Source organism: Sitophilus oryzae, unplaced genomic scaffold, assembly GCF_002938485.1.
Source record: "Sitophilus oryzae breed Bouriz unplaced genomic scaffold, Soryzae_2.0 scaffold_154_pilon_pilon, whole genome shotgun sequence".
Taxonomy (NCBI): domain Eukaryota; kingdom Metazoa; phylum Arthropoda; class Insecta; order Coleoptera; family Curculionidae; genus Sitophilus; species Sitophilus oryzae.
Window position 1 is genome coordinate 1,488,979 of NW_022146225.1, and position 24,470 is coordinate 1,513,448.

A 24,470-nucleotide genomic window follows, 5' to 3' on the forward strand; every position below is an offset into this window, starting at 1 on the left:
AAGACCTGAAATACAAAAAAGAAGAAGAACGCTAGTGGCGCCATTGTGAAAAAAGTGAGAAAATTTTGAACTAAAGTATTTCCAAGGTTGCCGAGATATTAGCGAAATCCTGAAACTGATCTAAATCGATATTTTTGTAAGTCTAAAATGAATTGAACCGTTACGAAATCATGATAAATCTAATAGAAATTTAATAGAAACTGTCATTCAGTAGAATAAATAACATATTTTCCTTTAGCTGTGTATTAATCGTGAAGCAAAAAATGACTTCTGTTTTACATGTGTTCAATCTGACAACGTTGACGTCCGACATTTTACGTTGTTAACTGCAATTGGTTATGTCGGTCTTAAAATTTTTCTGATTTTTTGATAGAAAAAGTGATTTTTCTGTGCACTATTTGAGTTTATTCTGTTTCTTAAGGCTTGTTTAATGTCCTGAAAATGTAAGTACCCATTATTTTGCCTGTTTTCTATAGGTTTTTTCACTTTGAAGTATTTCAATTACATCACCATATATTTTCCTAATTTTCATCATTTTTCTTTTCAAAATCGGGTATATGGAAATATAGATACATTCCTTGATGTCTCTATTGTGTACATATATTGTATAATAAAAATGAAGTTACTTAGAATATTTTGCTTCATACTTAGAAATATTCCTTATTTTTTCGGCCATTTTGGTAAAGATGTTTTTTTGTTTTTTATTCCTAAAGATAATTTTTTAGGTGTTTGTTCCTACTTTTCTAGAATAAATCAGTGTTAGTCAAAGGTGTTAGTTATGGGTGTTAGTCTCTGGTGTTAGTATACCCAAAGGTGCCTCCATTCTCCACAATTACATTATATAAACAAGGATAATAATACTTTTAACTGCTTTTAGATTCATATTTAGATTAAAAAAAAACTTTTTCTGTTCTAGTATTCTAATCTGTGGTTAGTCTATGATAGTCAGATTTGCTGATGTGTTTTGTCGTTATGTCGGTCTTAAAATTTTTCTGATTTTTTGATAGAAAAAGTGAGTTTTCTGTGCACTATTTGAGTTTATTCTGTTTCTTAGGGCTTGTTTAATGTCCTGAAAATGTAAGTACCCATTATTTTGCCTGTTTTCTATAGATTTTTTCACTTTGAAATATTTCAATTACATCATCATATATTTTTCTAATTTTCATCATTTTTCTTTTCAAAATCGGGTATATATAGATACATTACTTGATGTCTCTATTGTATAATAAAAATGAAGTTACTTAGAATATTTTGCTTCATACTTAGAAATATGGTGGAAATATTCCTTATTTTTTCGGCCATTTTTTTTTGGTAACGATGTTTTTTTGTTTTTTATTCCGACGTTCGACGCTCTCCTCAGCCTGAATGTACTTTTTAAGATAATTTTTTAGGTGTTTGTTCGTACTTTTCTACGTCTTTAGAATAAATCAGTGTTAGTATACCCAAAGTTGCCTCCATTCTCCACAATTACATTTTTAGTACTTATACGCTGTCGTATATGTTAGTCAAATTTGCTGTGTTTTAATATAATGCTTTAATTATAATTTTCTTTTTTAGGAGTGTTATTAATAATACACACCCATCCTGCAAAGACCATTTAAATGAAGAGACCTGTAAACATATTTCCTGTCTAATGACTCATCAATCGTATACAAATAGCAAAGGCTGGACCGAAAATTTTTTGCACCGAGCTTACAGAATCCCACTGCTTGGTAACCCCTTATATAATTCGGATGTTTGGCTATCATTCTAGTTAACAAGATTGGTTTTACGTTATCCAGTGAAAAGTAAGTTTATTATAAAACAATTTTAATAAATTTATTAACTGGCTAACAATATTTTTAGGTTATATTTAGTATTAATATGAAACAAAAAAAAACAATTATTATTATAGCATGCCTAATTAATAAATTATAATAAAACGTAACACTATTTATTTTTTTTACAGATTTTCCACAACAGATCGTTGGATGCTTACAGTTCCAGGGCAGTACATTTATTCTTTTGATTAATATTATCAACAATGCATCAGGACTTATAAGTATATCTAAAATTTTATTCCTTTTGGCTAAATAAATTTTTACTGGTTTTTAATGTTCGATCATATCAGTGGATTTCTTAATTTTTACATTTCATTAAGGAAGGAAAATTTTCTGTTGAGTCTCTGAGATATATTTTAATGGTTCCTTATTATCATTGACAATTTCAGACCATCTATTTTTTACTTAGGCCAATTTTTGGCTTTTGGTCACTTCTATTTCTTCTTTCTTCTTAATAGAATACCATGTACTTAGAATTTTACTTCATGTGGTTTTTGGTTTACTTTGGTTTCTTTATAATAGCTTGACTGCCATATTTCCTCCATTTTGTGAAGAATATCATTTTTCGATTCCATTGACTGTATTTTTATAAGTCTTTTTTGTATTATTTTTTTATTGAGTTATTTTTCTAAAACTTTTTTGGTTGTGTAGTTTCTTCTACAGAGATAGTTTTGATGGATTCCTGTTCATCTCATTTTTCTCAAACAATATGCCATGAATTGCCATAATTTTACGGATTTTGTTGGTTTGGTTTCCCTGTGTATAAATATAATTAAAAAACAATAATAAGGACTAATTTTCCATCAATTTTTTGCTCATTCGCCATTTATTCAAAAAGCCTTACTCGGCCACAGATGATGTCATTTCTATTTTTCCTAGCATCTTTTTCCAATACATTTTCCTGAGTAACATCGACTCCAGAGCATCATAGCTAGCCTCCCCTAAGAGGAGGAGACCCGGGTCGCCCCCTAACCCTGATGTTCGGGCATCGATGACCTATGTAGCATGCAAAGGTACCCAAGGGAGTCACCACCCTCTGGTTTACGAGCTAGGTGTTCTAACGCTAGAGGCTTCGGCCGGATACGACCTGGCACCCGAGCTCCGAGACTTCTTCGTGCACGTATTCCGTGACCCTCGAAGAGGCAGGGGGCGGGATATCGGACACATTGAAGATGATGAGGGGGGTCCGCCTGTAGGGGGTTCCGGTGGTTGTCCGCTCGATGGGTGACGAGGGTGACCCGAGACGAGGCTGCTTAGCTGGGATGGGAACTGACTGGTGAGGCTTAATCGTCGGCCAAGGGTCAAATCTGATGAAGGGGGGCGAACTTATATGCTCTGGAGGATTTTTCTTTATGTGCTTGAGTCAAATTTTGACTAGATATTCTTTGGAGGTGGCTAAGCATTACTTTTTGTCAGTTTTTCTATTGACCACATCCTTCTCTATTTTGTATTATCATCTAATACTTCTTGCTTTTGGCCTACCTCGTTCTATTTTTGTCTGCCATGTTTTCTTTATTATTGGAATATTATTCATCAATTCTATATATTATGCACTTCTAACGACTGACTTATATATTTGTTTATTTTTATGCAATTTTCACCCAATTTATCCTTCATTTTCATGCCATTTTTTCAATTCATCTTCTCTTTCTCTATTTGTCTCCCATATTTTCTTCATTATGGGGATGCCATCAGTTATCAATCCTATTAACTCTTCCATTGGTTGTATTTCTCTAACTTTTTATATATATTTGTATACATTTTTTATGTCATTCTTCAGAGACTCTTCTAAGATATATTTCGCCATTTTTATGACTTGTATAGAATATAGTTTTTTTAATTTATTTTCATAAAGTAAATAGTTTTTTAAATAATTTTCCCAATGCATCATATCTCCATTTCATTATTTGTCTCCCGTATTTTCTTCTTAGCTTTATTTTTCTCCCATATTGTCTTGATTCTGGAGGGGTGCAAAGCTAGTTCGCCTCCTCGTGGTGCACCCTGGATAACGCTAAATGAACTAGCAAATACTGGCAGTCGACAATCCCCAGATTTCCTGACCATAGGACACATTTCACAACGTTTCACTTTTCTTTAAGAGATATGATGCTATCAAACAAGGATAACAGTGTTTTTCTTTATTATTTTCTTCCAATTGATTGTATTTCTAAATCTCTTCTATTATGTGTATTATTGTTTATTTTACTGCTATCCTTCTAAGACTTTCAAGTCTTTCATTTCATTTATTTTGGTGCCTTCCTGGAATAGTATGGTTTTGAAGTTATTTTCTAATTACTTTCTTTCTATTCCGTTTCTACTTCTTTCTAAAATTGAGTTTTTCATTGGGATATTGTACTGCTTTGGAACAAGGATTTTTTGGAAGAACTGTATTCCAAGTAGACCACCCTCACCAAGATGACATTATGTTGATGAAATTCAACATTCAAGAGTGGAATGAGGATGAAATTCATCATTGAAAAGCACCTAAATAATTTGAGGTAAATGATACTAAAAGTTTTTTTAATAATTAAATATATCTTTATTAAATACATATCTAATATTACTGTGTTTTTGTAAAATATGTAGATATAAATTATAATAAAACTTAATGCTATTTATTTCTTTTTTACAGATTTTCCACAAGTCGATGGATGCATACAGTTCCAAAGCAGTAGATTGTAGATTTATCCGTTTGATGATGTTCCTTCTGTTCATCAGCGGATTTCAAAATGTTTACATTTAAGCAAGAAAGAAATTCCAATGAGCCTCTGAGTTATATTTTAATGGTTCCTTATTATAATTGACTATTTCAGAGACCATCTATTTTTTACTTAGGCCAATTTTGCTTTTTATCTTTTTTTTACTTAGAATTTTACTTCATGTGGCTGGTTTACTTTCATTTCTTTATAATAGCTTGACTGCCATATTTCCTCCATTGTGGCAAGAATATTTTTCAATTCTTTGCAATATTCCATTGACTATTTTTGTAAGTCATTTTTATTTGTATTCTTTTTATTGAGTTATTTTTCTAATACTTTTTTGCTTGTGCATTTCCTTGTACAGAGATAGTTTTGGTGGATTCATTTTCATGTAATTTTCAGATAATATGCCATGAATTGCCATAATTTTACGGATTCTGTTTCCATTTTCTGTTGATTTGGTTTGCCTGTGTGTCAATATAATTTAAACACAATAATAATACACTTAAAAATCTCCAAATAAACTAATTTCCCATTAATTCCTGGCGCATTCGCCATTCATTCAAAAAACCTGATGTCTAATATGTCATTCTGTTTTTCCTAGCATTTTCTCCAATACATTTTCCTGAGTAACATCGACTCCAGAGCATCCTAGCTAGCCTCCCCTAAGAGGAGGAGACCCGGGTCGCCCCCTAACCCTGATGTTCGGGCATCGATGACCTATGTAGCATGCAAAGGTACCCAAGGGAGTCACCACCCTCTGGTTTACGAGCTAGGTGTTCTAACGCTAGAGGCTTCGGCCGGATACGACCTGGCACCCAAGCTACGAGACTTCTTCGTGCACGTATCCCGTGACGTCTCGACAGTAGAGGGGGCGGGATATCGGACACATTGAAGATGATGAGGGGGGTCCGCCTGTAGGGGGTCCCGGTGGATGTCCGTCCGACGGGTGACGAGGGTGACCCGAGACGAGGCTGCTTAGCTGGGATGGGAACTGACTGGTGAGGCTTAATCGTCGGCCAAGGGTCAAATCTGATGAAGGGGGGCGAACTTATATGCTCTGGAGGATTTTTCTTTATGTGCTTTAGTCAAATTTTGACTAGATATTCTTTGGAGGTAGCTAAGCATTACTTTTTGTCAGTTTTTCTATTGACCACATACTTCTCTATTTTGTATTATCATCTAATACTTCTTGCTTTTGGCCTACCTTGCTCTATTTTTGTCTGCCATGTTTTCTTTATTTTTGGAATATCATTCATCAATTCTATATATTCTGCTCTTCCAACGACAGACTTATATATTTGTTTATTTTTATGCCATTTTCCTCAATTTATCCTTCATTTTCATGTCATTTTTTCAATTCATCTCCTCTTTCGCTATTTCTCTCCCATATTTTCTTCATTACGAGGATGCCATCATTTATCAATCCTATAAACTCTTCCATTGGTTGTATTTCTCTAACTTTTTATATATACTTGTATACCTTTTTTATGTCATTCTTCAGAGACTCTTCTAAGATGTACTTCGCCACTTCTATGACTTGTATAGAATATAGTTTTTTTATTTATTTTCATAAAGTAAATAGTTTTTTAAATAATTTTCCCAATGCATCATATCTCTATTTCATTATTTGTCTCCCGTATTTTCTTCTTAGCTTTATTTTTCTCCCATATTGTCTTGATTCTGGAGGGGTGCAAAGCTAGTTCGCCTCCTCGTGGTGCACCCTGGATAACGCTAAATGAACTAGCAAATACTGGCAGTCGACAATCCCCAGATTTCCTGACCATAGGACACATTTCACAACGTTTCACTTTTCTTTAAGAGATATGATGCTATCAAACAACACTAACAGTGTTTCTCTTTATTATTTTCTTCTAATTGATTGTATTTCTAAGTCTCTTCTATTATTGTTTATTTTACTGCTATTCTTCTAAGACTTTCAAGTCTTTCATTTCATTTCTGTTGGTGCCTTCCTGGAATTGTATGGTTTTGGATTTATTTTCTAATTACTTTCTTTTCATTCCGTTTGTAATTCTAAAATTGAGTTTTTGATTGGGATATTGTACTGCTTTGGAACAAGGATTTTTTGAAAGAACTGTATTCCAAGTCAACCGCCCTCATCAAGATAACATTAGGTTGATGAAATTCAACATTCAAGAGTGGAATGAGGATGAAATTCATCATTGAAAAGCACCTAAATAATTTGAGGTAAGTGATACTAAAAGTTTTTTTAATAATTAAATATATCTTTATTAAATACATATCTAATATTACTGTGTTTTTGTAAAATATGTAGATATACATTATAATAAAACTTAATGCTATTTATTTCTTTTTTTACAGATTTTCCACAAGTCGATGGATGCATACAGTTCCAAAGCAGTAGATTGTAGATTTATCCGTTTGATGATGTTTCTTCTGTTCATCAGCGGATTTCAAAATTTTACATTTAAGCAAGAAAGAAATTCCAATGAGCCTCTGAGTTATATTTTAATGGTTCCTTATTATAATTGACTATTTCAGAGACCATCTATTTTTTACTTAGGCCAATTTTGCTTTTATCTCTTTTTTTCTTAGAATTTTACTTCATGTTGCTGGTTTACTTTCATTTCTTTATAATAGCTTGACTGCCATATTTCCTCCATTGTGGCAAGAATATAATTTTTCAATTCTTTGCAATATTCCATTGACTATTTTTGTAAGTCATTTTTATTTGTATTTTTTTTATTGAGTTATTTTTCTAATACTTTTTTTCTTGTGCAGTTCCTTGTTCAGAGATAGTTTTGATTCATTTTCATGTCATTTTCAGATATGCCATGAATTGCCATAATTTTACGGATTCTGTTTCCATTTTCTGTTGATTCATTTTCATTCTGTTGATTTGGTTTGCCTGTGTGTCAATATAATTTAAACACAATAATAATACACTTAAAAATCTCCAAATAAACTAATTTCCCATTAATTCCTGGCGCATTCGCCATTCATTCCAAAAACCTGATGTCTAATATGTCGTTCTGTTTTTCCTAGCATTTTTCCAATGAATTTTCCTCAGTAACATCGACTCCAGAGCATCATAGCTAGCCTCCCTAAGAGGAGGGAGACCCGGGTCACCCCTAACCCTGATGTTCGGGCATCGATGACCTGTGTAGCATGCAGAGGTACCCAAGGGAGTCACCACCCTCTGGTTTACGAGCTAGGTGTTCTAACGCTAGAGGCTTCGGCCGGATACGACCTGGCACCCAAGCTCGAGACTTCTTCGTGCACGTATTCCGTGACCCTCGAAGAGGCAGGGGCGGGATATCGGACACATTGAAGATGATGAGGGGGTCCGCCTGTAGGGGTCCCGGTGGATGTCTGTCCGACGGGTGACGAGGGTGACCCGAGACGAGGCTGCTTAGCTGGGATGGGAACTGACTGGTGAGGCTTAATCGTCGGCCAAGGGTCAAATCTGATGAAGGGGGGCGAACTTATATGCTCTGGAGGATTTTTCTTTATGTGCTTGAGTCATATTTTGACTAGATATTTGGTAGAGGTGGCCAAGCATAATCTTTAGTAAATTTTCCAGTTTTTATTCACCACATACTTTTCTATTTTTTTAGTATCATCTAATACTTTTTTCTTCACCTTCCTTTTGGCCTACCTCTCTATTTTTGTCTGCCATATATTCTTTATTATTGGAATATCATTCATCAATTCTATATATTATGCTCTTCCAACGACTGACTCTTCCATTCTGATTACTTCTGACTACTCTTCTAATGACTGTCTTATAATATATCTGTATATTTTTTGTGATTCTATTCTATTTTCTGTCATTTTACCCACTCTCCACCATTTATTTATTTCACTTTTTTTTCTCACATATATTCTTCCTTATGGGAATGTCATCTTTCAATTCTATGAACTCTTCTTTTGATTGTATTTATAAGTCTTCGTATAGTATAATTGAATTTTAATTCCCCATACCTCTAATTCTTTTTTTTCTACGATATTATCTTCATTCTATGAAAATTATTATTTTAAGTATTTCTGAATTATCAATTATCATTTACTTGTATCATCTCGTTGTGTCAAGACTTCTCCAAGGTATTTTATCTGTATTATCATTATAGAATTGTAATTTTGGAATCATTTTCAATCACTTTTTTCAATTAATCAGACCATACAGAGTAAAACTTAATTATTCTTAAATGTAATTTATTATTTGCCTTTTGTGTTTGTACTTATAAATCTCTTTATTTATATTATTGTTTATATTACTGCTATTCTCCCCCTAAGGATTCCAAGTCCTTCATTTCTATTGATGCTTACACAGAATTTATAATTTTGGAATTATTTCTAATTGATTTTCTCTTCATTTTGTTTCTAAATCCATTTAAAATTGAGTTTTTGGATGCGATATTGTACTGCTTTGGAACAAGGATTTTTTGGGACAGCTGCACTTCAAGAGGCCATCAGACTGATTAAATTCAAGATTTAACAGTGGAATGAGGATGAAATTCATAATTGAAGAGGAAACTAATTAATTTTGGGTAAATTACACTAAAATGTGTATTTTTAAGGTCGAATATGTTTAATAAATACCCAATAATTATTGTCTTTTGTAAAATATGTAGCTATAAATGTTTAATTTTAAATAAAATATTTTGGCGCACAATTTACTTTAGTTTTATGCAACTGTAAATACATTATTTACATAATTTTTTGTTTTAGGCAACCAGAAATACCTTAACGTGTATATAGAGTTGCCTATAGACTTAATTTTTAATTTAATTTTTAACTGTTTTTTAATTATTTTAACGAAAATATTTCTTAATTACCAATACAACTAACTTAACCATATTTTTTTTTGTTAAGTTAAAAGTTATACCGTATGATCGAAAATACTGCGTTCGGTTGGTTTGGAAATGATGATTGATGACATTCCCCATATAATTTTACATAGAAGATGACAGCAATCTTCATTTCATAGCCATCGTTGACGCCGTTTTTTTTTCGATCATGTTGTAATCAATTAATGTTAATTATTTCTTTATTTTTTCTTACAGATCCAAGATTTTCCACAAGGGTTGTCGGAAGATTTATTTACCTCAACATAGACATCAGCATCTCCATCAAGACCTGGGATTTTAATATAGTTAATACAAACTAATATGTTAATAAAGAGTCGTTAAAAATAAATGAGTTTTATTCAAAAAATATATTCGAAATACCGTCTAATCACGTAACAAGTTGTTCAGGAATAGACAGTATTTTATATAAAAATAATAGCTACTTTTACCTCCTCACTCTTATGCACTCCTAATACAAATCCCTGGTATTTCAACCTAGCAAAAATTGCATGAAAAATTTAAAGTATATACCTCTTCGCTCTTATGTACTCCTGATACAAATCCGCGAAAATTCAGCTTTTAACAAAAATTTAACGAACATATTTAATCCTTATTCAAAATTATGATTTCTATCAGGAACATATAAGTGTGAAGAGATAATATTTACCTAGGCGCTCTCATGTACTCCTGATACAAGTCCGAGAAAATTCACTTTTTGACAGACTACACGAAAATTTTTAAACCGGCTCAAAAATCGCCGATTTCTATCAGGATAGCATAAGCGTGAAGAGGTAAAAAGTAAATTTAGTAGCACACCTAAATAAAGCATTAATCAACGATTTTTCTGCTATCTCTAGCAATTCGACCTCGTTGGAAAAATTCAACCCCTAATATCACGGAAACTATAAGGGTTGGAGGGGAACGGAACAGCGCTATCGATAGGCATTTCAACCCTCTATAAGGGCGCAAGATGAGGGCGAGATCGGAAACAAAAAAAATTTTTGGCGAAAAATGAGGTAAGGGGTTAACCTTCCTTCATTTTTGCCGAGAAATTTTTTTTTGCTCCGATCATCCCCTAAATTTGCACCCTTATAGAGAATTTAATTCCCTATCGATTGCCGGCTTCCGTTCCTCGATATCTCTTTTAGTTTAGAAGTTATGGCCGTTTTTCCAAAAAAATCTAACTGTTCGAGCTCGTTGGTCAGGTTCTCCAAAATTTGCTGGTCAGAAATTATTTTGGGCAACTTTTGTTAAAAATGAGGGATCTGGAATTATTTTCAGCAACATATGAGAGCGAGGAGATATATTTTGATACCAGGGAGTAAGCAGTTACATTCACCATTTAGTTGAAAATTTTTGATCTAAATATCTGAGCATTTACCAAGTCAAATATGCTCTGATAAACTTTCTTTCGATCTCTCAAATGTTGGATTTTGAAGGGTAGGAATAGATATTATAGAATACTGTCCACTCCAGAACAACTCTTGTTAAGTAGTTTAGTATGAGAATATATTATTTATTTATAATTGTGATAGTTAAAAGCATTTTCGATTTGTTCACGAATAGACAGTATAATATATTTTAGTCCAATAAAACTCATTTATTATTAATTATTATTTATTAGTATATTATATTTTATTAACAACAGTAATATTAAAAGTGTCTTCAATCCAAGGTCTTGATGGACATGCTGATGCGTATGTTGAGGTGAATAAATCTTCTGGCCATACTTCTGGAAAGTCTCGGTTCTGTAAGAAAAATAAAAAAAAATATAATTAATTAATTGTTCACTAACAAGTTTGATTAAAAGCTGTTACATCTATGACTAGTTAATTGGTAGGGACATAGATAACTAGTTAATTGGTAGGGAACATGTAGAATGTGGAATGAGTGGGAGTTATAACTCATCATATACGGGGATTTTCATGTTGTAGGGGGGACAGGGTATTTCCCATCCTCCTCTTACAACAGATGTTCTCCCTCCAAGGAGTGGACATCTACCTCCTCGGAGGGTAAACATCATTTCATGATGGGGATTGGCCATCCGAGATCTTCACAATCCAGAAGCTTATCTCCGGCTGAGATACCCATAAGCTGGAGGTTGGAGGATATGTCTCCATTTTCTCCACCTCTTTAACTTGGTCTCTCCTTAGACCTGATACCGCTGTTATCCCGCATCTATAATAGAGGATATATCCCATTTTCTCTATGAAAGTAACCTCCTTGGAAAAAACTTGGTTAAATTAGCTGTTTTTGTAATTAAGAAATATTTGAATTATTATAATTAACAAACTGTTACAAATTACAAAATGTTTATCATCTTATAGGCGATACACAGTTAAAAGTATTTATAGTCGCCTTAAACTAAAGAAAATCAGATGATAAACTATAATTATTTGAAATTAATCATATATTTTACAAAATACAATACGAGGTTGAATATATTTGTTAAAAAAAACACCCTTTATTACAATTTACCTAAAGTTATTTAGTTCCTCTTCATGATGAATTTCATCCTCAATCTACTGTTGAATGTAATCAACATAATGGCATCTTGAAGACAGAGTGGTTGAATTGAAGTGCAGCTGTCCTGGTGCACATTGTTGTTAATATGATATTCACCAAAAGGATAAATGTACTGCCTTGGAACTGTATACATCCATTGATTTGTTGTACAAAAGCTGTAAAAAAGAAATACATAATATTACATTACATTTCATTAATTAGGTATGCTATAAATTGTTTTTTTTTGTTTCATTTTAATATTAAATATATCTTAAAATAGGGTTAGTCTAGCGGTTAAGAAAGCCTAACCAGTTAAGAAATTTATTAAAATTGTTTTTAAATAATAAAATAAACTAACCTTTATTTGGATAATGTGAAATCAATCTCGTAAACTGGAATGATAGCCAAACATCAGAATTATTTAAGAGGTGATCCAGATCTCTTCTATTTTAGGTGGTCTTTGCAGGATGGGTGTGTATTAATAATACTCCTAAAAAAGAAAGAAATTAAAGCATTATATTAAAACATAGCAAATTTGACTAACAGATGACACAGTCTGTGCAGATCACGATAGTGATATACTTATATACCGTATGATCCAGAAAAAACGGCGTCAACGATGGCTATGAAATGAAGATCGCTGTCATTTTATATGTAAATTTATATGGGAAATGTCGTCGATCGTCATTTCCCAGACAACTGGACGCCGTTTTTTTTTTCGATCATACAGTATTTAAAACTTAAAAATGGTTTATTAATCTGAAAGTTTTACGGGTATTAGTAAACGTGGAGAAATGGAGGCAACTTTGACTATACTAACACTGACTTTAATCTAAATGATGTAGAAAAACTTGATTGTCTGTAAGGTCTGTACGAACAAGGTATGAATTAACAAACACCTAAAAAAATTACCTTTAGGAATAAAAAGCATCTTTAAACTCTACAGAGACATGGCTGAAAGAATACCAAGTACCTATTTCTAAGTATGAAGCATTAATCTAAAGTAACTTTACTTCTATTGTACAATAGTGACATCAAGGAATTATCTATATTTCCATATACTCGATTTAGAAGACGAAAATTATGAAGATTAGAAAAATAAGCTTTTAATGATGATGCAATTGGAATATTTGAAAGTGAAAAAATCTATAGAAAACAGGCAAAATAATGGGTACTTACATTTTCAGGAGATTAAACAGGCCTTAAGAAACAGAACAGACTTATATAGTGCACAGAAAAATCACTTTTTCCATATAAAAATCAGAAAAATTGTAAGAATGGCATAACAACTTCCTCTAAAAAACGGAAAAATGTATGGCGCCAACGTTGTCAGCTTGGATGCACTTGTCATTTTTTGCTGCATGAATAATGTCGTGTCTAAAACAAAATATGTTATTTATTTTACTGAAAGTACTGAAACAAAGTTTATATTAAATGTTTATTAGATTTATCATGATTTTGTATCGATTCAATTCATTTTAGACTTACCAAAATATTGATTTAGATTAGTTTCAGGATTTTGCTAAGGTCTTGGCAACATTGGAAATTCTTCTTTTCCGTATTTCAGGTCTTAATAGAACCGTAACCACAGAATCAAAATAAAGTTTCTTCTTCTTTTTTAAATTTAAGGCTTAAAACATCTACAACCACAGATCTGGCATATATTTCCTCTTCTTTAATTTTACATGGCTTGAATTGATACGGGTCATCCAGCCAGTGTCCTAAAAAAATAATTAAAAAGAGAGATTCCAGAATATAATCTATGGTTAATTATTAGACAAAGACAACAAAAATAAAGAAGTACAGCAACATGGTACAAAGAATACAAGGTATGATATAGGTATGATCGATAGCGGCTCCAATTTCGTTCAGTTCGCGCATACCACCTGTGACGTCACCAGGAAAATAATGAATAAATAAAAAATAAAGAAAGTTGACAGGAGATCTGCATTTTTTAGGGTTATGGTTAAGAATTGTTTATTTTTAAAACTTTTTAGTTCGTTTAATTTAATAATTACTAAAACCAGCAGTTCCAAAAATATATTTAAAAATAATTATCTATTAACATGGATTTGGACGATAATAGGTAAGAATACTGAATTTATTTCTATATTCGGTATAAAATTGTTTATTAGGTTTTTAGTTTGCGATGTTTATGGTAAATAATTTTCATGTTCATTGCCTCTGAATTCACATGAGGACAGAGATGAGGATATCTATGGAAAAGTAACCACAAGAGGAATTGTTACATCATTTAAAAAATGTTGGGAAGTTGAAGTTTCCCATCGAAAAGTAGAAAATGCCAATGCAGATGAATGTATTGTAATTGTGATAGAAGTAATTCCAAGGGTGAAGTCTATTATAATTAGTGACCTGTGCTTCTTTTTATATGTAGATGTTTCAGGTTTTGAGAATAAATCGGTTGAACGAAACCCAAAATTTAGAGGAAGTATTTGCATACCCAGAATATGACCATCAAGGATTATATAGCTCAAATTTCCTTTAATGGTAGGCAATTATTCAATGCAAATTAACTTTTTAAGTGACTGAAATATTAAATAGTTTACAATATGGTATATCACTAAAAATATATTACTTTTAGGTACAATTAGTGCCCGATACATTTCAAAAAGTAGAATATTATTTTATATTAAATGAGGTGTTGTACCAACAATCAATTTATATTAATACCGGAGATTAAAAAATAACAGAATAAATAGTTCTTTTTTTTATACTACAAAAATAAACTATAGAATACAACAGTATTTAAAAAATAAATAAAAAGTTATGTCCCGGCCGAGATTCGAACTCAGGTCTCTCGCTTCCTAGCCCGACTCCTTACGCACTGCTCCACAGTAACTTGCTTAGCGATAATTCAATGACGGTACATAAACAAAAAAACAGGTTTATAACAATATCTTGACGATTTGAACTGGCGCGCGGAGAGTGCTGACCAATAGCGCCAGTTATCACCTGTGACGTAGCGACCAACCTGCGCAATATCATACCTTGTATTCTTTGTACCATGGTACAGCAATAGTAAATAAAATTCAAATATTTCTATTTTCTATCCAGAGACCAGCCAGAGATTTCGAGATTACTGAAAATATTTTTGGTTTACAAGCTAAAGAATCCAAACCTTTTATATGAAAAACGCTCAGGATTCAAGAAAAAGTATTCACACTAGTTTTATTATATCCTTATACACACTAATGCTGCATTTTTAGTTCACTCTTACGGGAAATAATTTGGAGGATTAAATCAGTTTTCAAAAACAAACCCACTTACTGCACTAAATAAAATGGAATGTTTGTTGTACGTTGTATAGAGGCAGATAGAGGATATGATTGGAAATGCTAAAGCATAATGCCCTAAAATGGAATGTTATTGTCAAGGGACAAAGAAAGCTCTTACTGATTTATTAGACAGGACTCGTAGGAATTCCTATACTTTACAAAAATATCTAGAATACACTAACAAAAATTATATATTCTAGGTTTAAGTTAGTAGAAGATACAGAGGTGACTTTAACGAATTTATAGCTAATATGGTCAAAATAATGGCATATCTTTAACTGCTTTTTTCGATAGAAAAAATAGCTGAGATTTTACAGGTTCATTTACAAACCTTAGAAGAAATTGAACTTAATACTGAACAAATTTGTGGAATATTAGAATTTTTGTTTATCGCCATTTATGTATAACTTATGCAAATATATGAAAGAATATTGATAGAAATTTATTATTTTATTAGAATTATTTTATAGAAATAAGTCATTTATACGTCAATATACACCTAAACAATTACTTAATTTAAACTATATCATATCACAGACTTTAAAATAATTATTATTACACAAAACACTTACAATTACTAAACATACTCTTTCAGCAGCTGGTCTCTCATCCGATCCTTCATGTTTTTCCTCTTCCCATACAAATCCCTCACTCTCTGGTTGTAATCGCTCAATGTCAGGTACCTCACGAGCAAATTTTGCATGTCTTCCAACAACTGATCCTTGCAACCCAACCGAAACAAATTCTCGAACATCGAGAATCGTTCTTTCTCGTCAACTCTGACTACCAGAGCGTAGGCGACGCTTTCCACTCTTAGGAGGTTTGTAGCGGACACGACACTCCAATTGTAGATCATTGGAACTGTTTTGGTGGTTATCCGGTACTGCTCCACTGAATCTGTGAGCGCCATACATAGTTCTGTCAAAAGAAACCGATCGCACAGCATTATAACGTCCAGCAAAGCGTCCAAGTCCAAATCTATCTCGATCGTCTCAGTTCTATCGACGTTCTCCAACAAATGCAGCAGACATTTGAAGCTTTTCGAGTCGACTTTGGCCAGTACCACCTCGGACTCGGTACTTTCCTTGAAATGTCCGTTGAGGAGACCGTTAAAAAAGTCGGATTTCGCACTGAGGAAGTCTCGGTCGGCTTTAACGACACTTTCATCGTCCAAAACGAAGCTGACGATGTTCTTGTGCGGTTCCGGAGGTTTGTATTTGTTGGCGACGATTTTCGGTTTGTTTAGGGTGTTGGACAGTTCCCTGGGATTGGCTATTAAGAGCCTGTGGCTGGCCATTTGACACAGCGTCTTCAGGCTGCGTCGATTTTCTTGTTCGTTTCTATGACGAAGCATCGTCATGAGGATTTCAAGACCGCCACAGTTCAGCATGAATTTGCCGAGAATCGAACGATTTCTGTGAAAAAGTAATAGAGATTAGCATGTTTCCCTGACTATTATTAAATAAACATCCTCAAAAACGCCTTTCGTCATTTCTATATCCGCAAAATTTATGTAGCAGTAGTAGCACCACTTTGAATAAGAAGACTAAGGAAGGAGCGTAATGCTATCCATGTATTCATGCATGGTGGGCGGAAAAAGGACTCTAGGGTGGGGATCCTTGACAGTTCTGTTTGACGATTCATTTGACACATTTAAATTTGATTTGAAATTTTGTGGATTTGTCAGTCTTTAAGGAGCTTATTTTATATTATTTATTATTTATTCTACTACTGATAGTTGTATAAAGGTAGGAAATCTTGATGGAAATTGTGGCAGAACTTAAATTAACAGTGACACTATCGCGGTTTATCGAAAAAAACTGTAAAATAGTTGGTTGTGTAGCGTGCGGTAGATCTCGGCAAAAATCGAGTGAAATAATGGAACAACTTTTCGCTAGTAAGTGACTATATAATATACATACGTGTAGTAAACCGATCATTTATGAAATTCACTTAAATTAACTAATTACATATTTTTTCTTGCATTTTTGTTTTTATTTAATCCTTGTCAAAGATTATATGTCAAAGAATTTAGATACGTCAATTTGACTTACCTGCTTCAGTAGCGTATCGGATGTTTATGGTTATAAATAATTATTATAACTTATCTATTTTTATTTGAATTTTATATTTTTATAACAATTTTAATAACTACCAACATTTATTCACAACGTAAAATAAAAAAAAACATTGAGTCTATCCTACGTCTACCCTACAACATAGTTTTACATTTTTTAAATAAAATTAGAACGGCACTGATAAACCGGAATTTAAGTCGGCCATATTTGAGGCCCATCGCGGTGGACCTAAGATTTTTGATATGCCTCTTCCTTAGTCTTCTTATTCAAAGTAGCAACAACATAACATAACCTACCTTATGATGTAGGGAATGACCATGACAATTTTCTGTTTCAATTTGTTGTCGCCCCTCATCAGTTTGTGCGCGATCTCACCCCTACCCGCTGCCGATTCTGCCACCTCGGATATTTTGTTCAAAATCGATGCGGTCACGTGGTTATTTATTGAACATTTGAAGCAGAATTCATGAGCTGGTAAAGAGTCTCTAATCGAGCATATGATGTGGACGAAGTCGGTTTGCATTAGAGGAATGATATACTCGTGATTGCTGCAAGATATAAATCAAAATAATAAGTAAACATGTATATCGCAGTATACAGAGATCTAGCAAAATCTGATATTTAATGTAGTGTTTATCATAGATAAGAGATCAAGACATATAAAATAGGCATCTTTGAGAAAAAAATTAACTTACCTGAGAAGGTCGCAAAACATTTCCAAGTCGTAGGTATTTTTTAAAGCGCACTTAGTGAGCTGCATGAACAGATCTAGGTTGACCAGTTGAGGAACTGCGGGCTTCAGCTGAATGTAACTCTTCACGAGTTTCATTATTTCCATCATGAGTTCGATTTTTAAAGTGTCGCACACTGCCTGGTTAGATTCTGGAAGTAAAGAAGCACTTATATGTGAAATTAAATATTTTAAATATTCCATGTGAAATAAAAAAATAAACCCTAAATTTTTGATTCAGAAATATCAAGGGATAGGACAAAAAATACAAGTGACAAATATCTTACCTTCAACTTCTTCTAAAGTATCGTCATTGTCCATAGAATCGTCCAAATCTGGTACAGGAGGCGCTGGATCTGAATAATCATCCAAAGGATTTGGTAGGGGAAAATCTCTTTCGTCAGATTCACTACATACTGGTGAATAGTTATCAGAATCTGATTCTGGAAAAATTCAAAAGAAAAACAATAAAAATAACTATTTTTTAAATATAGAAATCGACTTTTAGCGATATTTAAAAAAATCGATATCGATAATTAAAAATCGATATCGATATTTACTATTTCGATATTTTTGTACAACCCTACTATAAATTAACGCAAATTACTTCAAAAAAAGATATTTGACAAAATATAGATTGGATATTTTTTATAATATTTTAACAAATTTAATTACGCTGAATTAAAAAAATCTATATTTTGAATAGGAATGGAGAAGTAAAAATTTCGGTGTTGAAAAAAATCGATATCAACATTTAAAATATCCATATTTTTGCACGACCCTATTATTTTGTATCGCGAAATTACTTAAAAATTCGATAGTTTCATATGGAATTTCTTTTATATTTTAACGGATTTGACAAATTAAAATTATCGATATTTCAAAGAACGACATCTTTGCGCGTCTCTATTATTTAATTACACCAATTTGAAAAATAAAAGTTTTGATATTTAAAAAAATCGATATCAAAATTTAAATATCGATATTTTTGCACGTCTCTACTCTTTAGTAACGCTAAATTACTTAACAAGTCGGTATTTTAATAACTAGGGACTAGATAGTTTTTTATAATATTATAATCGATTAAAAAAATATCGATACCGATATTTTAAAATCGACATTAAAATATATAATGACTATTTTTTATATTTTTGTTTGATTTAAAAAAAAATACCTACACTTTCGAAGGCCGATATCGATATTTAAATGTCGATATATTTGTACGTCCCTCCCTATTTAATTACGCCGAATTGAAAAATCTATATATTATGGAGAAATAAAAATTTCGATGTTTAAGAAAATCGATATCAACATTTAAAATATCGATATAGACTGGATATTTTATATTTTCACAAATTTGACAAATTAAAATTATCGATATTTCAAAGAACGACATCGATATCTAATTTGACGACATCTTTGTGCCTCTCTAATTATTTATTATTTAGTACACATAGACATTTTTTCTAATTATTTAATTACGCCAAATTGAAGAATAAAAATTTCGATATTTAAAAAAAAACCGATATCAAAATTTAAATATCGTTATTTTTGCACGACTGTACTATTTAGTAACGCCAAATTACTTAAAAAGTCAGTATTTTAATAACTAAGGAGTAGATAGTTTTTTGTACAATATTATAACGGATTTAAAAACATTTGAAAAACAAAAAAATATCGATAACGTCGATATCGATATTTAAAATATCGATACTTTTGCACATCCCTACTATTTATTATCCGCAACTTACCGTCGACTAGGGAAGGTGCAGGACTGCAACTAGAACTAGCTTCGCCCCAAGACAGCGGAGGATTACCGTCGGAAGAATTCGAACAGGAACTTGGACTTCGGTCGTACCGGTTGCAAATACGATTCAAAAACCTGTCGTACAGCATATCCGTTTCATCGTCGCTCGAAGATGGCGATGGAGACTTTAGAATGCACTCCCTAGGCAGCTAAAAAAATAAAAAAGAAGCCAATAAAATCTATTTAAATTGCAATTTTTTTATTTCTGCTTACATCACCCTCTATACGCTTCTTTTTAACTTTAACTATCGGACTGCTGTGAGCGTAATACTTCCGTTTTTTCTCGCTGAGATGTTTCAAGTTCAAACTGTCCGGAGCGCCGACCAACCAGGTCAATTTCTCGATCAAAACTGGCACAATGCCGTTTTGTAATTGGTCCAGTAACAATTTCGGATCGTACTTGAATTTGTTCAGCGTATTCAAAAGCATAACACAAGATTCCACCTAAAAAAAACATTTATTTTATCTCTACTAAGTAAGGTGTCTCTACACCTTGAGTAATACCACAGAATATCTAGCTACTCTACAGAAGCCTCGTTGCATGTATAAAATTGTAGGTAACAAAAGGAGACAGGCTTTAAAAGCCTGTCTCCAAATCAGATATTTTGATGTGGTAGTTTCACTACTACATAATAGAGGGCAATAAATTTAAAAGAAAGCAGTTTTCTACAAACAAAATTTAAAAGAATTTTGTGCAGTGTTGCCATTGTGTAATTCATATCGTAATACTTCCTGATAAAGCCTACCTTCAAATTTGCTACATCATTTAAACATATTAAAATAGATCAGGAGCTGTTTCATTGTAATTCGGCGACAATATAATAAGTATTGTTCTACTATTATGATACCACTTCCTGACGTTCGATTGTGTTACCAAGTTCATATCGTACAATCGGGAAAAAACGGCGTTAGCGATAGCTATGAAATGAATATCGCTGTCATTTTATATGTAAATTTATAAGGGAAATGTCATCGATCGTCCTTTTCCAGCCAACTGGACGCCATTTTTTTCAGAAGCATATCAAGTGATACCATAATATAGTAAGTACTATATTACGATACATGGCGTTCGATTGGGCTTAAACTTGGTATACTATATCTTCAGTGACATTGTAATATCATGGTACCATGGAGCATATAAAGTGGTACCTTCTATAGTACCATATAGCAATATTAGGTACATGGCGGCAATAGGGCTTAAACTTGGTATACTACGTATTTTCGGTGACATTGTAATATGATGGTACTATGATGCATATCATCTGGTACCATAATATAGTACCATATTATGTACATGGCGTTCGATTGGGCTTAAATTTGGGATGCTACGTATCTTCGGTGATATTGTAATATTATGGTACCATGGAGCATAATAAGAGGTACCATAATATAGTACCATATTACGATACCATTTCCTGGCGTTCGATTGGGCTCAAACTTGGTATACTACGTATCTTCGGTTACATTATAATATGATTGAACTATGATGTATATAAAGTGGTACCTTAATATAGTACCATATTACGATACCATTTCATGGCGTTCGATTGTTCTTAAATTTGGTATACTACGGATCTTCGGTGACATTGCAATATTATGGTACCTTAAAGCATACCGAGTGGTACCATAATATAGTACACTATTATGATATTATTTCCTGGAGTTCGATTGGGCCCAAATTTGGTATACTTGCGTTTCTTTATAAAGATTTGTTTAATTAATAATTTTAATTTATTTTACGAATTTTAATTTATTGTTCGATGCCGTGACAGCAACTTTTATGCCCAACTAATATATTATTAATTGTACCTGTGTCACTTTTTAAAATCTACCTAGGTCTATATAAATAACGTGGCAAACGGAAGAAATTTGTTATTATAGTATTTTTAGTCAGTTAACATTTTTTGTACTGCATTTTAATAAATTATTTCCATTATTATTAAACTTATATTTCATTACTAACGTTCCTGCATTAATAAATATCACTGCCAATCGCCCTGTATGTTATTAATTTTAAAGGTAATTAAAGGTATTTTCTTAGTTAACATTATAAGGTAGTGTATATAAAAAATGTATATGTTTTGTAATAATATACTTAAAACTATTTTAATAGCCAAAGGAATAATTAATATAAGTGTATCTGACAAGAAAAGAAGAATAGAAAGAAACACATACTTTATTATACACAATAAAAAGAATGGGATGCCAATTTAAGTCTTTTTGAATCTGGCAACTGTGCATATTTAGCCGAGCTATAAGGCCGTCCACGAGCCGTCGATCCAAAACCGAAAGTTCAAAATTTCTAATTATATTCTGATTATGATATTGTCGCGCCATCTAGTATTCTATTTGTGCAATTTTAGCATTTCGAGTATTTTTCTGTTGCGTAGCTAGAAATTCTGTGGTAATACTCTTAAGAGTCCATTTCACCAGTCCGAAAAAGTATCAAAATAAGCGTTCGGCATTTAACGTTTTATGTAAAACTGACTAGGTATTTTTTACACAAATAAAGAAGGAAATTAAAGATAAAGGATTATACTATATCCGTATTGTAGCACATTTTTAGACAACTTCTTTATTTTTAAGATTTTGATGGTCAAACATCAAAAAATATTCCTTATGTTTGTACTAAATTTTCTCGAAAATAAAGACATAATTTAAAATTTTGTTACAATAGTAAATAGGTTGAAATTTTGTGATTACAGTGATGTATAATTTATATGGTTTTGTAACAAATTGCTCGCTATTTTATGGCAAATGCTGAAGCTCTGCAAACCTTAATCAAGCCTTAATCAAAGCACGTGTGCTTGGAATTTCGGGCGTGGCTTAATACGACAGGATCAATATAATAAGCAAAAATAAGCCTTAGCCAGATTTCTGAAATATAATATATATTTCCTTCAGCCACACATCCCCTTTACCCGAACCCTGAGAGCGACACGAACAGTACAACGTAATAGACTCTTAAGGCCCCCACAGACGTTCAGTTTTATCGCTCAAGTCGCCTGTGCTAGCCTGGTTTGTGCAGGTACCATACGATCGAAAAAAAAAACGTCAAAATGAACTCTCTAAGAAAAAATTTAAACGAAATTTCGACTTACCACATTATTTGAGGGTTGATCTAGTTCTTTAAGGACTTTTATTAGCAACGGCACAGCCTTGCCGCATCTTTCGGCATTTCTATTAGCGGGATGGTCGAGTAATAGGCAGAAACACTGCAAGTATTCAGTGTAATTACTAGGAAGCTCTGTAAAAAAAAAGAGTATTAAAATTAAACTGTTTAATAAACTACTTAAGACATTCTTACCCTCTGTAATCGAATGATTTTCTAAAACTTCAATGAATTTTGTACATATCTCATTCACTGGTAGTTCAGACTTTAACTGGCAACTCTTTATGAAGTTCATAATTATTTTAACTATACGTTTCGGTGCCAGAATCAACACCGTTGTCAAATGGAGTAGCGAATCCCCTCTTTCAGTATTCCTCATCTATGTATAAAAATGTCTTCCAAAAGGTACATATTTATCAAATAAGACTACTTACCTCTAATATAGAGTGATAATACTTATATTTCGAATACTCATGAATTACTCGAACAATATCCAAAACTATCTTCTCATTTGTCTTGTTTTCCCTCCAATCGTTACTGTATTTTATAAATAAACACCCAACAGCTTTCAGAACACCCATGTTCTTAACTAAAGTCATTACCGTATTACAATTAAGCAATTCCCTAAAAATATTAACAATTAAATTTCGAGAATATATAAAAAAAAGGTAGAGAGAAATACCTAAACACCCTTAATGAAGTGATAATAGTCGCTTCAGATATTTTGTCACCTTCAGAAAGTTCATCTTTAGATGCTCGATTAACTATATCAACTGCATTCACCACCAATGCTGGTTTACGGTCTATAATTATATTAGCCCACTGATCTCTATGTTGACACATGTTGCCTATGATTCTTAACGTTCTTCCATTTATACTGTCATCCTTCGGGTATTTTTTAAGCAGTTGGTTTAAAACAGATAAAATATTGTGTTGTGAGCCCTACAAAAAAAAACAATATATTTTACGATGTACCCTCGTATTATTAAAGTCCTTTGCAACGTTGTCAAGTTAAACAAATAATTCCACATCTGCGTCTTTTAAATACAGTACAAAAACATGTAAATAAACTTACCACTTCGCTTGTACAGGCTCTGTCCATCAGGCAATTTCCTAAAATACTCAACGACGTGTCTATACAGCTTTTATGGGGAGATTTAACCAAAATATGCGTAAGTTGTTTCAAGCATCCCTTCGAGCGAAGTATGGCAACGTTTTCTTGACCTCTGGGCCAGTCCACTTTTTGTCGAATCAATATGAGGGCATTTAAAACGTTTCTTGAAGTTCCACACACTTGCAGAATGGAAATCGCACTTTCTAGTTCACTTTCGGACATGTTTTCGGCAGTATTTTCGAAGATTTCACCTAATTTCGTTGCATTTTATATGCGAAACTCTCGTCTTGTTTTGACAGATGGCACGAACTACGTCACTTCGATGACGCGTCGATCGATGAAAGTTCTTTTACGAGGGGCCATTAAAAAATTATAAGAGGGATAATTTTTATTTAAAAATAATCATTTAAATAAGATTTGGTAAATAGACATGGATAATGTCGGCGTTCTTGACGATAGAACGAGTCTAATTGAGCT

At 32.6% G+C, this 24,470-nt stretch overlaps 1 protein-coding gene and 2 long non-coding RNA genes across 3 annotated transcripts; 1 reads left to right on the plus strand and 2 right to left on the minus strand.

Moving 5' to 3' along the window:
* Positions 1-10,590: 10,590 nt before the first annotated feature.
* LOC115878979 lies at positions 10,591-13,271 on the minus strand. The gene is made up of 4 exons (XR_004049648.1): positions 13,036-13,271; positions 12,215-12,346; positions 11,830-12,032; positions 10,591-11,099 (listed from the first exon to the last, which is right to left on the minus strand). It is a non-coding gene; the product is annotated as an uncharacterized LOC115878979 (long non-coding RNA).
* A 1,619-nt stretch (positions 13,272-14,890) lies between these two features.
* LOC115878959 lies at positions 14,891-15,584 on the plus strand. Its single transcript, XR_004049646.1, has 3 exons — positions 14,891-15,030; positions 15,084-15,290; positions 15,353-15,584. It is a non-coding gene; the product is annotated as an uncharacterized LOC115878959 (long non-coding RNA).
* Positions 15,585-15,587: 3 nt separating this feature from the next.
* Positions 15,588-24,345, minus strand: LOC115878956. Its single transcript, XM_030895562.1, has 11 exons — positions 23,955-24,345; positions 23,562-23,821; positions 23,314-23,503; positions 23,075-23,258; positions 22,869-23,014; positions 19,981-20,211; positions 19,712-19,916; positions 18,248-18,403; positions 17,926-18,112; positions 17,527-17,778; positions 15,588-16,567 (listed from the first exon to the last, which is right to left on the minus strand). Exons 1-11 carry the CDS (start codon positions 24,213-24,215, stop codon positions 15,730-15,732), a joined length of 2,910 nt encoding a protein of 969 aa, XP_030751422.1. The 5' UTR covers positions 24,216-24,345; the 3' UTR covers positions 15,588-15,729.
* Between the last annotated feature and the right edge of the window lie 125 nt (positions 24,346-24,470).

Excerpts from the sequence above, each read along its gene's own strand:
- LOC115878956 (XM_030895562.1), bottom strand. The coding sequence starts at position 24,215 with ATGTCCGAAAGTGAACTAGAAAGTGCGATTTCCATTCTGCAAGTGTGT. Across the intron at positions 23,822-23,954 it reads GAGCCTGTACAAGCGAAGTG|GGCTCACAACACAATATTTT; the intron begins GTAAGTTTATTT and ends TTTTTTTTGTAG. Across the intron at positions 20,212-22,868 it reads ATCAACCCTCAAATAATGTG|GTGGAATCTTGTGTTATGCT; the intron begins GTAAGTCGAAAT and ends TGTTTTTTTTAG.